Source organism: Ochotona princeps, chromosome 19, assembly GCF_030435755.1.
Source record: "Ochotona princeps isolate mOchPri1 chromosome 19, mOchPri1.hap1, whole genome shotgun sequence".
Classification (NCBI taxonomy): Eukaryota; Metazoa; Chordata; class Mammalia; order Lagomorpha; family Ochotonidae; genus Ochotona; species Ochotona princeps.
The window spans coordinates 32,637,675-32,650,642 of record NC_080850.1 but is presented as its reverse complement, the minus strand read 5'-3'; the positions used below and the strand labels follow the sequence as shown (position 1 = coordinate 32,650,642).

Here is a 12,968-nt window from a genome sequence, read left to right as displayed (position 1 = left end):
ATGCCAGGCACACTCACAGACTGATGGTTCTTCACTGTGCTTATTCACTCACCTCTGATATTATGATAGGCAACTGCAATTTGGGAAACAATATATGAGCTCTTAGAAAAGCCCACATCAATGAGATTCTGATACTTCTGCAAGGCCTCCTCTATCAACTGTAACTCCGTGTATATGTGAGCCAGAAAAAACTCTTTCATCCACGTGTCTGGTAAAGACAGGAACTTCAACTGTGCAGCATGAGAAAGAGGGACCCAATTAATACAATTTGAAATCTCTCCCAAACATCATAAAACTATACTTTCCAAAGGAACTTATCACTAAAATTTGATTAGAGTGCCCAATAATGAATCCAGAGCAGATCAATTAAGTAAACATGACATACAAGCATAATAGGAAAGAACGGCCTATTTGGGAAAGGAATCAGGGTTTGAAGTAAAGTCTTACAGGATATATAAGATTTGAATAAAAATGAGACGAACAGAAATGAGGATCATATTTAGGCCAGGGCAACAATATAAAAAGAAGTCAGCTTGGTCTGACATGAGGCTCTGCACTGCCAAGCAGTGCAAAAATAAGACGGAACTGGTAGGGGTGGTTTTATTGTGGGAAAAAAAAAAAATGAGATGCAGTAAGAAATCATTGCAAAGTTTTGCTAAGAGAATGACAGGATGGTATGTGTGTTTTAAGAATAAGCGTGGGAGAAAAAAGTGTGGGGCCCAGCATGGTAACCTATTGGTTAAAATCCTTGCCTTTCAACTTCCAGGATCCCATACAAGCACCTGTTGGAGTCCCAGCTGCTCCACTTCCCTTCCAGCTCCCTGCTGTGGCCTGGGTAAGCAGAAGAGGATGGCCAAAAGCCTTGGGACCCTGCACCCACGTGGGAGATATGGAAGAAGTTCCTGGCTCCTGGTGTCAGCTCAGCTCAGCTCCAGTGGCTGTGTCTACTTGGGGAGTGAACTAGAGGATGGATGGTCTTTCTCTCTGTCCTTCTCTCTGTAAATCTGCCTTTCCAATACAAATTAAATAAATTCATTAAAAAAAAAGAATTAAGCGTGAGAAAAGGCTGTAGGATAGTTCAGATATGGAAGTGTAAGAATGGAAAAACTTGATGGAGAGTATTATTTATATACTCCAAATGTGAGATGATCATCACGTTGGCAAAGGAAACCAAGAGAAGAGATGTAAACAAGAAAGTAACCATGGTAATGTCTCTTGACTGACTAAATAAAGGGAGGGAAAAAAAGGAAAAAGATAAACATGATTCTAATTTGTCGAAACTGTGTTAGGAAAAACAGCAACACTAGTGAGAAACTATCAAGTTGGGAGGAAGAAAGTGAATTTGTTAATCAAGACAAGGCACTTAATTTTGCATATTTTGAGTTCAGAAATAAATCAAATTTCCAATGAAAGTCTAGCAGACAAAGACATAGAAATTCAACTATACCAAAATAAGGTTTCAGACACAGGTTTAGTAACTTGAACCATTATTAGTGAAAATCAACCAGTCTTTGGCTCTTTAGAGTGAATGAAAGGAAGAGCCTCCATTACCTAAAAAGAACTGCAGAATTAACACAATAGACAACGTCCTCTTGTAATAACCAAGAAAACAGATGCAGTTTTAAAATACCATACATATCTTTCATCAATTAACCAATCTTCAAATTTCTATAAAATCCATGACAGCTGAAAAAAGGCCTGGGAAATGTTTTAACACAATTCTTGATATCAGAGAAGACTTTCCTATACCATCTTTGAAACTGGGGAATAACTGTAGTACTTGGACCAGGTAGTCTATGATAAATTACAAAAAACTTGAATGTGAAGACATGAATATGAAAAAATATTCTAATGTAACTGGATACAAATTCAACAACTACTGAACAATAGGTAGTTATTAGTCTTTCAAATGAAGACTTAAAATCTAAATCAATGAAAGAGACACAACACACAACTAGTTTTAACCACAGGTCAGGCAAAACTCTTCCTCCATTCCTACATTATGGCAAAATGACGTAAAACATGAAGCAGGGGCTTTTCACAAGGCTCCTTTCAACTTACCATCTCTTTGTCTGTGATCAGGTTACAAAGTTCTAACCATGCTCCCCAGTGCAAAGGTAAAACATGGGTAGCCTCCACAAACACATCAATGGCTTCTTTCACCAAGTCCAGTTTTCTAAGCACCACACCATACCTAGGAAAGGACACAACCACAGGAGAAATTAATGTTTCATAACACTGCCCTTCTACTCATAAGAATATGTCAAGGAAAGTTCCAAACTACTATCATACTTACAGATAAAGGCCAAATCCATCAAGCTCCCGAGCTTGGTGTTTTTTGCTAAGCTCCACTCTCAGTTCTCTAAGAGCCTCATTTTTCACTTGTCCTTTCTCCAAGGGACCTAAGAAAGACACAATGTCTGTGATCTAAGGGAAGGATTTTGGCTTTCACCTTCACAAAACCAAAACCTACACCAATTCCATTAGCACCAACCAAAGTTACCCTGAAGCCTCCAGCAAACATGCACAAGCGATTAACAATACCTTACATAATTAATTTCCTTGATTCCAGAAACCACCATTGATAATGGGCCTGTAATTCCATTTAGTTAGAACCATACAGCTTTCACAACTTTTCAATTAGTATTAAAAGAAGCTTCAATTAAAAATCTGAATTTCCAGATTCTCATTGCAGGGACCAGCAAAAGGCCGAGAGAAAAAAAAAATTACAACATCAGACCCACATTGCACCAAGGAAGCTCAAACACAAGGAGGTGGCAGCCAGGCAGCAGAGATAAGCCATAACGCTCTCCAATTTGCGACAGTCCTCCCAGTCCCTGTATACACCCACCTGACTCCTGTAGGCTTTTAAGTATGCAACTCTGATTTTTAGGTCAAAAGATAATAGAAAGACAGCCATACCTAGGCTATCAACTGTTTCATCATCCTTCTTTTTTTCTCCAGACTGTAAGAGAAAATCAACAAATGGGTCTTTTTTTCAGTTCAATCTAAAATAAAATCTAAAACTTGCAATCTGATTCTACCTAAAGGACTGAAGTCCAACTAAATGGCATTTACTTTTGATCAGTGTAAAATAAGTATTCTAAGGGCTTTCATAGACAAACCAGGGATAATGCGAAATACCAAAACAATTCAATACAATAATGAATTATAAGCAACTGAAGAGTCCATGAGTCCATGAGTCCATACTGGTGGAAGCAGATAAATCAAAGCGGAAAGAAAAGGGAGGCTCTTACTTAGGGAAGAGTGCCAAGTGTTCATTAGTAGTAAATAGGTTACTATTCATGCTTCAGTAGAAAATTACCGCTTTTTAAAAATTTTTATTTTTGATGATCTTTACATAGTTGATTAGGATGCAAGGGTCAAGGGCTAGAGGAAAGTGGATAAGACCATTGTTTCCAGTTTTTCCTTCCTGTATCTGGGGGATAAGGGGAGATAAAAGGAGAAGCCCCACCCTGCCTCCCAACCATCCCAGGGTCCCCCTACTCAGGCGGTTTTGATAGTTCAACAGCTCTGAATTGCTGCTGATCTCACCACTCTAAGCACAATGACATCTCTCCAGAATACACTGGCTGACATAGCACACCTTAGAGCCTCTGTTTGCCTAGATTTTCACTGCCAACGCTTGGCCAACACAAATCAATTTGTTTTGTCTTCCTTCTCTGTTATTGTACCACATGTTCTCTGCAGGTTCTAATGTATTGTTGTATCCTCCATGTGCAACTGGATATACACTCCACTGTTTTGTTGAAGCCACTGAGGAGGCCCAGCTCTGACATAAGCACTCCACAGCTGGATCACGGACCCTGCAATTTTCTCCATGGTTGAAGTTCTGAGTTCAGTGGTTTAGTTGGGAGATCCCCAAAGAAAACTCATCTGAGCTGATCCCAGACCTGATTCTTGCGTGTGCTTATCAATATAGGGCCCAGCACAGTCTGGCCCCAATCAGCTTACACGCATACTGGTGGTTGCAAATGCTGGGTCAGTTCTGTCTCCAGCCCGGTTTTTCATGCAAAACAATGAGTGTTGGAGCCCATCCTGATCCTGCTCATCACACACTTAGCCACATAAACCAGTGGGAGTTGCAGCCTAGTTGGGCGACCTGCAATAACCCCCACCAGGCTCACCACAACCCTGCCTCCCATGCTTGCTAATATGTACAACAGACTGGTCCAGTCTGTCCCATATCCCATTCAGTTCTCATACATGTCAATAGGCACTAAATCCTAGTTCAACCTAACCAGCCCCACTATCCAGCCCACACACGTCAACGGGTGCCACTCTCTGTCTAGCCATGCCTGCCCCAGTCCTGGTTCTCACGCTCACCAGTCAGAGTGGCAACCCAAAAGGGAGGTACCTACTGTTTCCCTACTGGGCCCACTCCCACTTCCAGATCTTGCACTCTCCAAGTGGATCTGCAGTTTAACTTGATAGAATTTGCCCCCCATGCCAGCATCTGACAGCTAGTGCTGCGGCAAAGCCCAACCCATCCACACCCACTCTGGCTTATGCATGTACCAGTGGGAACAGTCAACCCAGCCTGGCTTTTTCCTGATCCTGCTCACATGAAGCCAATAGATGTTGTAGCCCTGACCAACTTGGTCTGTCCCCAATCCCAGCTCTCACACTCATCAGTGGAAGCAATGGTCCAGCAGTAGATCCTCATGCACCCACCCCTACTGTGTTCATTCTCTACCTCCTGGTTCTCACATGTGCTGGTTGAGCGCTGCAGCCCATTCTGGCATGGCCCCACCGCCCTGAGATTTCCCAGTGGATGTGTAGCCTGACCTAGCCCAGCCCAACTCAGGCAGCCCCGAAGTGTCTTGGCTTTTGCCTTTGGATGCTACAGGTGGCCTGACCCGGCCAGCCCCCAACTCCAACTTGCTGGCAGGTGCTACATCCTGGACCTGCTCAGTCTGCTCCTATCCCTGGCTCTTACAAACTGGCAGGTGTGGCAGCCTAGCCCAGTATGATCTGTACTCCAACCTGGTTTCTGCAATTACTAGTGGGTTAAAGTCTGCTTGGCCCTGCCCAGTCTGCCCCCTTCCAAAACCAGCTCACACACTTGCCAAAGGATAGAGCTACCTTGCCCAGCCTGCCCAACACCCGTGCCTGGACAATGTGCTTGCGCCAGTGGAAGCTCTCCCTCACCTGTCCCATCACCCAATCTCCCTGTAAATCCTGAAGTCCAAGTTCCTGGAGCGCACCGCACGGCAACCTGAGGATTGCATCGGGTGCACTTAGCACCTGGGCCATCAAGGCCAGAGCCACCCTGTCCCTGCCATCTGGGCAGGGGGAAAAGGACCCCTTAGCGGAGCCTCTGAGGCTGCCCCGAAAATTAAAGAGTAAAAGTAAAGAGTTTTTCAGGCAATACCTATGGATATTAAATTTATAGGGTAATTTTCATGAGGAGCATGACATTTACAAAATCTTACAGTGTATTCCCACAGATTGCTCAATATTTGCTAGAGAAACGATAAATCTACAGGGGAAAAAAATGAAAATACCAATGTGATCAAAATTAACATTAGCAGGAAAAGGCACACAGATGCAATGTGTTTGTGACATTATATGCTACACTGACTGGATGATAAATAACCAGAATAAAATTATGAAGAAACATCAGACATGTCCAAAGTAAAAAAGCATAACACAGAGGGGACCATGCATTATCAACAAAATGATGTGTCAATATTGGTTCACTGGTTACAATAAATACACTACATTACAGCAGGAGACTGACAGAGGGAGAAGTTAGACGGGAAGAAGAAGATGTATAGCAATTTACATACTCTGCTTAACGATGTTGTAAACCTAAAAGTGTGGAAAAATAAAGTCTGTTGCGACAAGTGTTGTGGTACAGTAATTTAAGGCTCCGTCTGTGATGTCAGCATCCCATATGGGCACAAATCACTGCTGTACCGTGTGGGAAACCTGCAAGAAGCTTTTGGCTCCTGACTTCAGCCTGGCACAGCTCTGGCCATTGCAGCCACTGCAGAGCGAACCAGCAGGTAGACAATCTCTCGCTCTCTCTGTGATATCTCTCTAACTAGAGCGTCCAAATAGAGAAATCAAATTTTAAAAAATTAAAATGAAAATGAAAACATATATAAAATAAGGACCTGGCACAGTGGCATATCAGGCTAATCCTCTGTGAAACCAGAACCAAATATGGGTACCAGTTCAAGTCCCAGTTGCTCCACTTCCAATCCTGCTCCCTGCTGATGGTCTGGGAAGGCAGTAGAAGATGGCTCAAATGCTTGGAACCCTGTTCACCACCAGGGGACCGAGAGGAAGCTCCTGAATTCCGGCTTCAAACCAGCCCAGCTATAGCTGCCATGTGGGGGTGGTGGACAAGTAGATAAAAGATTTCCCTCTCAGTCCCTCCCTCTCTCTTTGTGTGATTCTTTCAAGTAAAAATAAATAAATCTAAAAAACAAAGAAAAAGTCAAAAAAAGTTCAATTCACACAGAATAAAGAACAAGCAAGAAAGTGTAATAATAAATTATACTTGAATTATTACTCAATACGGTATTAAATTGTTTTACTTGCATTTTTCCTCACATTCATAATTTAACAGCCAGGAAATAAAAACAACAAATATCAATACAATAACCGAATTATAAATCTAAAAAACCCAAAGTTTTTAATTTTATTTTTTCTCACTTAATCTTTAAATTATAATATCAACGCCAATGTATTAAAATATGTAATCTAAAATAAAGAACCAGGTTTGCTACTGATCAACCTGTTATTCCTAACGATATTATCTACCACACTGTGTTTTGTGAAACTTCAATTGTGATCTCTCTGGTCCAATGTTAAGCTATTTAAAAGACTCTTTTCCCACTGGGAATGGACGCTTCCCTGAAGGCATGATGACACCCTAAAACGGTCCTCACCAGGTATCTGGAGTACATGTACAAGAAGTAGGCTTTCTTGCTATTGCAGCCATGCAGGAAATGTGCTGCCCGATCATACTCTTTAACATCAAAGTAAGCCTTGGCCAAGGTGTAGGCATCCATGTCCTGGGCATCCTCCTAGAAAGAGACAAGTATAGGTAAACAGAAAAACTAGGGCGACAAAAGCTCAAAGCTAAATAGCACAGCCATATTTTGGAATTAATAAAAAAGAATACTTTGCTCCTCCCCAAAATCTAACACATATAAAAATGCATAGATACAGGCCCAGCACAGTAGCCTAGTGTCTAAAGTCCTTGCCTTGCATTGAATGGGATCCCATAGGGACACCAGTTCATATCCTGCTGTTCCACTTACCATCCAGTTCCCTGCTTTATGGTCTGGAAAAGCAGTGGAGGAATGCCCAAAGCCTTGGGACCCTGCACCCATGTGGAAGACCCAGAAGAAGCTCCTGGCTTTGGATTGGCTCAGCTCTGGCCAGTGCGGCCGCTTGGGGAGTGAACCAGCAGATGGAAGATATTTCTCTCTGTCTATCCTTCTTGCTGTAAATCTGACTTTCCAATAAAAATAAATAAATCTTTAAAAATACAAATTCCCTGATTATCATGGAAGGCTATAGAAAAACTTTCCAAAATACAAACATTTTTCTAAATTTTTGGGGGGAAGGAAGGATTTGGGGGTAGGGAGCAAGAGAGCTCTCCTGGCCACAGTTTCACTCTCCAAATGTCTGTAATAGCCAGAGCTAAGCTAGGCTGAAATTGGATGCTGCGAACTCAACCCAGGTTTCCCATTATGGGTGGCAGAGACATCTGCTGTGCCCAGGGTATGTATTAGCAGGAAGCTGGCTAGTATCAGAAGTGGAGTCAGACCCTGAATTCATGGACTCCAACAAGCAGTATGGATGTCCCAAACAGCATCCTAACCAGTATGCCACCCACCCACCACCAAAATATACACTTTTGTTTAGATAAAAAGTTGAAGAAACCAAAAACATCCAAAACTAATTACACTCATAAACTTACGTCATTTCTATAAATGTTACATATGTTTTGGTACTGCAGAACCTGAATTCAAATTCTTACTTTTTAGGGTCTGCACTGCAGAACAGCGTATAAGGACACTGCATGTAATGCTCTCATTCCGTATGGAAACAGATTCTATTTTTTTTTTTTTTAAGATTTACTTATTTGTATTTGAAAAGCAAAGCTACAGAGAGAGATCGAAAGATTTTCCATCAATTGGTTCACTCCCAAATGGCAGCAACAGCCAGGGTTGGGCCAGTCCCAGCCACCAGCTTCTTCCAGGTCTCCTTTATGGGTGCTGGGGCCCAAGCACTTGGGTCATCTTCAGCTGCTTTCCCATGCCATAAGCAGGGAGCTGGAAGGGAAGTGGAAGAGCCAGGATGCAGACACCAATATGGAATAAGGCTACCGCTTGTTAACCTGCTATATTACAGCACTAATCCAGGATGTGGTTTCAAGTCCTGGTTGCTCCACTTTCTTTTTTTCCTATTTTTTTTAGTTCAATTTCATTTTTTATTGGAAAGTTAGATATTCAGAAAGGAGGGGAGACAGAGAGGAAGATCTTCCATTCACTGGTTCACTCCCCAAGTGACCACAAGGGTTGGAGATGAGCCAATTCAAAGCCAGGAGCCTGGAGCCTCTTCTGGGTCTCCCACATGGGTGCAGGGTGCCAAGGCTTTGGGCCGTCCTCAACTGCATTCCCAGGCCACAAGCGGGGAGCTGGATGTGAAGCGGGGCTGCTGGGTTTAGAATCAGTGCCTGTATGGGATCCCAACATGGGCAAGGCGAGAACATTAGCTGCTAGGCCACGGCACCGGGCTGGTTCGCTCCACTTTCAATCCAGCTCTCTGCTAACAGCCTGGCAAAAGCAGCTAAGCAGCCCAAGTGTTTGGGCCCCTGCCACCTACGTGGAAGACTTGTATGAAGCTCCTGGTTTCTGTGTCCACCTGGGGAGTGAACCAGCAGATTGAAGACTTCCTCTCTTTTCCTGCAACTCAGAGAATTAGTTTATTTTTTTATATCATAGGATAAATACAGTTTTTAAAATTCTGATTTCATGATTTCCTGGTTTGATATTAGCAGATAGATTACTTGGCTCAGGCCCAGCGCAGTGGCCTAGCGGCTAAAGTCCCTGCCTTGAACACGCAGGGATCCCATATGGACGCAAGTTCTAATACCGGCAGTTCCACTTCCCATCCAGCTTCCTGCTTGTGGCCTGGGAAAGCAGTCGAGGACAGTCCAAAGTGTTGGGACCCTGCACCTATGTGGGAGACCAGGAGGAAGTTCTTGGTTCCTGACTCCGGATCGGCACAGCACCAACCGTTGTGATCACTAGGGGAGTAAATCATCAGATGGAAGATCTTTCCCTCTGTCTCTCCTCTTCTCTGTGTGCCTTACTTTGTGATAAAAATAAATAAGTCTTTTAAAAAAAATTACTTGGCTCCTCTCATCATCCATTTCTTTATCTGTAAAACAGAGCAAACACAACACTGATTTTATAGGTTTGAGATAAGTAAAACATAGAAAGTCCTAAATTGTCCAGCATTATTATCTGGCATTCTCTTCCTTGCTTTTTGTTTTATAAATTATTATTTTATTTTTGTAATCTTTACACAGTTGGTCAGGGCACAAAGAGCCAAGGGCTACAGCAAATTGGGTAAGACCATTGTTTCCACATTTTTTTTTCTGTCTCTGGGGTTAGGGGGGCAGTTCCCTTGGCTTTTAACTTCCTACATAGAGGCAGGCATTTCGTCCAGTGGTTAAGACAGCTACATACCATCATGTAGTTCCTGACTCAAGCTTTTTGTTAACACAGACCCTGAGATGCAACACTGAAGGCTCAATTAAATGGTTCCTATTACCTACATGGAAACTCAGTTTCCAAATATCAGCTTCAGCCTGGTCCAGCCGCAATCTGCTTTTAGCATATGCCTTTAATCAACAATCCAGCAGACAGGAATTTAAGTATACTTTCTCTCAAATTCCTTCATAAATGCAATATACTGTCCAATTGGTTTTATACTTCATTAAAGTTTTGTCAAAAGTTAGTACTGCAGAGGTCACAGAACACAACTATAATCATCTACATTAAAAAAAGATAACATAATTAAAACTACCATTCCCCAAATTCTACAGATGAGTTGATTAAAACTTGAATACCTTCATTTTCCTCATTCTCCTCATTAACCAGCACGAAACTGCAACAAAAATATATTCATTGTTTTGTTGTTGATAAATGTAACCATTCAGTTGAAGATTGGAAACCCTCTAGATAACCACTCACTAACTGTTTATTTCTTTGTCCTCCATCTTCGCTAACACTGAAACTTTTTTGTGTAAGAGATTATTTGTTGGTCTTGAGTGGAAGGAAAAAAATGAAATGGCATCTTCAGGAAAAACAGATGAATTATAATGAAAATCAATCAGATTACTCAAGACTATGTAATCAACACTATAGACCATACACTAAAATGTATTCATAACTCTACATATACCATTTTAAAAAAGATTTACCTATTTTTATTGGAAAGTCAGATTTACAAAGAGAACGAGAGACAGAGAGAAAGATCCTCCATTTGCTGGCTCACTTCCCAAGCAGCTGCCAGATCCAAAGCCAGGAGCTTTTTCTGGGTTTCCCACACAGACGCAGGGTCCCAAGGTTTTGGGCCATCCTTTACTGCTTTCCCAAGCTACAAGCAGGGAGCAGGAAAGCAAGTGGAGCAGCCAGGATATGAACCAGTGTCTATATGGGATGCCAGCGCATGAAAGGCAAGGACTTCAGTCAGTAGGCTACCGTGCTGGGCCCTCCATATAACTTTATAAGTTAGCGAAGTTTTACTGTTTGAGTTATAAGGCCCTTACCACCACTGCACACAGGAAATCCCTAAAATGCACCACTGAAAATTACATATAATATCCTTAAGAAGCATTTAAGGTTAAAAAAAAATCACCAGTTTAGGGGCTTAACAGGCTAATCTTCCACCTGCGAGCATTGGCATCCCATATGCACCCCAGTCTGGCAGCTCCACTTCCCAGCTCCCTGCTTGTGGCCTGGGAAAGCAATGGAGAATGGCCCAGGTTCTTGGGACCCTGCACCCACACAGGAGACATTGAAGAGGCACCCGGCACCTGGCTTCATATCAGCTCAGCTCTGGCCACTGCAGCCATTTGGGAAGTGAACCAGCAAGCAGAAGCTCTTTCTCTGTCTCTCCTCTAAACAAATCTGTCTTTCAAATAAAGTAAGTAAATGTTAAAAATATATATATATATACACACACACACACACACACACACACATATCAAAGTCACCACACGTGGTCCCAGTCAAACTTTGCATTCAGAAACCCTAACCTAAGTTTAGAGTCAAAGCCAGAGGGTAACAAGTTTAAACACATGAAACACTTCTTTGGCTGTGCTTACATAATATTGCAACAGTAAGCTGCAACAAGCATCTACCATACAGATTTGAGCACAGCATAATAATCCTCAATTTCAACCACTCTTTAGTGATCAAAGAAGCTTGGTGTAATTTCAACTTTGGATCAAATCATAATTAGATCAAAATGTTTCTCTGGGGATTTCTCAGACATATTCCTTAGAGGAGAGAGAAAACACTAAATGCAACAAATCAGCAAGGAGCTTACAGAATTAATACCCCCCACAGTGAGAGGAAAGTTACTAAGTCAATCAGTAACTAACCCATCCCAGTAATTCAATTATGGTTCGGTTTCTGCAGTCTGTTACATCCCCACATATTACACAATCTCCTTCCTGGGAGAGAGGGCATTAACTGGGGCTTTCCCCTGTCACTGTGCTTTATTTACTCACTAAACAGTTATTTATCCTATTCAGGACAGAGAAGGTACCCAGACACTACAAAAGCAGGCACAGGAAAACAGAAAAGAATCAGACAGAGATAAATCACGATGACTCAAAACAATGAACGTGGATTATTTTTCCCTCTTATGGTTTTGCTTCAGCTGAGAAGCAAATTAACAGTCAACAGTATCTACAGACGAGATAGCCGCCTCGTAGAACCTAACTAGAACACAGATGCACATCCACCTCCCAGTGCACCGCCACTCCTTACAGTTTACGAAGAAACCAGCTAGCCTTACTGAGTTCTGTGTGGCCAAATACACTTCAAAATCACCAATGCGATTTCCTGACTTCCCTCAATCTCCCCGTCAGATAGATACTCACCACCGCTCCGTCACACAAGAGGAGACTGGCTCCGGAGGAGGGTGAAGCTGCGAAACTGAGATCCGAACTCAGTCTGAACCAACCTGCCGCGCCTGTCCCACAACACCATAGCAACCGTGACAAGCTGCTGCCTGTCTTTTTGGAGTATTGTCTCTTAACCTGGCCTACAGAACTCAAATGTTGAAGTTTTCAGCAACGACTAACATTTCCAGTGGTCCAACTCTTGCAGCTTTAAGGTCATTCACACAAAGGTTGCAAAATGAGTTTTTAAAAATCGCTTCTAACACACCCAGTTCTGCACACGCTAATCAGAGCAGTGCGCTCTGCTCCGTCAGAGAACTCAGCTTTAAGGACCTCCCTCCCAGCAAAAGCCATGGAAATGCGTGTGATGTAGCAGCGAACACCAACTGTGCCTGAGCTCTCACGTCGGTTCGCCTTGCACCGCATAGAAGGGCCTTACCTCGGTGAGCGGCGGCGGCGGCTGCAGGTCGGCCAGCGCCAAGGCCGGGAGCGAGAAGGCCAGCTCGGCGGACCTGGAAGCCATACACAGCGCGTCAGCTCCGCCAGCCCCGAGCCACGTAGCCCAGCCCGGCCCCGCCAGCCCCCACGCCGCTCACCATTTGCTGCTGTGCAGTAGGCCCCGCTCCCGCGTCAGGCCTGCGATGAGCAGCAGCTGCTTTTTAATTTCCCGCAAGTCCGAGAAATCGGCGTTTGTGGACAGAACAGGCACCGCGGCCGCCGCCACCGGGGCCACGGCCACCACAGACGTACTCGCGGCCATTTTCCAGGCTTGGGCCACTCC

General features: G+C 43.3%; 1 protein-coding gene across 1 annotated transcript in view; it reads right to left on the bottom strand.

Moving 5' to 3' along the window:
* The window catches only part of CDC23 (cell division cycle 23), a 25,520-nt gene extending 12,552 nt beyond the window's left edge, over positions 1-12,968 (bottom strand). Inside the window, exons 1-7 of the mRNA XM_004586448.4 lie at positions 12,784-12,968; positions 12,627-12,699; positions 6,924-7,061; positions 2,923-2,965; positions 2,297-2,402; positions 2,062-2,194; positions 53-230 (exon numbers count right to left, since the gene is read on the bottom strand). Of these exons, the coding sequence (XP_004586505.1) occupies positions 53-230; positions 2,062-2,194; positions 2,297-2,402; positions 2,923-2,965; positions 6,924-7,061; positions 12,627-12,699; positions 12,784-12,947 (835 nt within the window). The 5' untranslated portion in view covers positions 12,948-12,968. The remainder of the gene's footprint in view (positions 1-52; positions 231-2,061; positions 2,195-2,296; positions 2,403-2,922; positions 2,966-6,923; positions 7,062-12,626; positions 12,700-12,783) is intronic.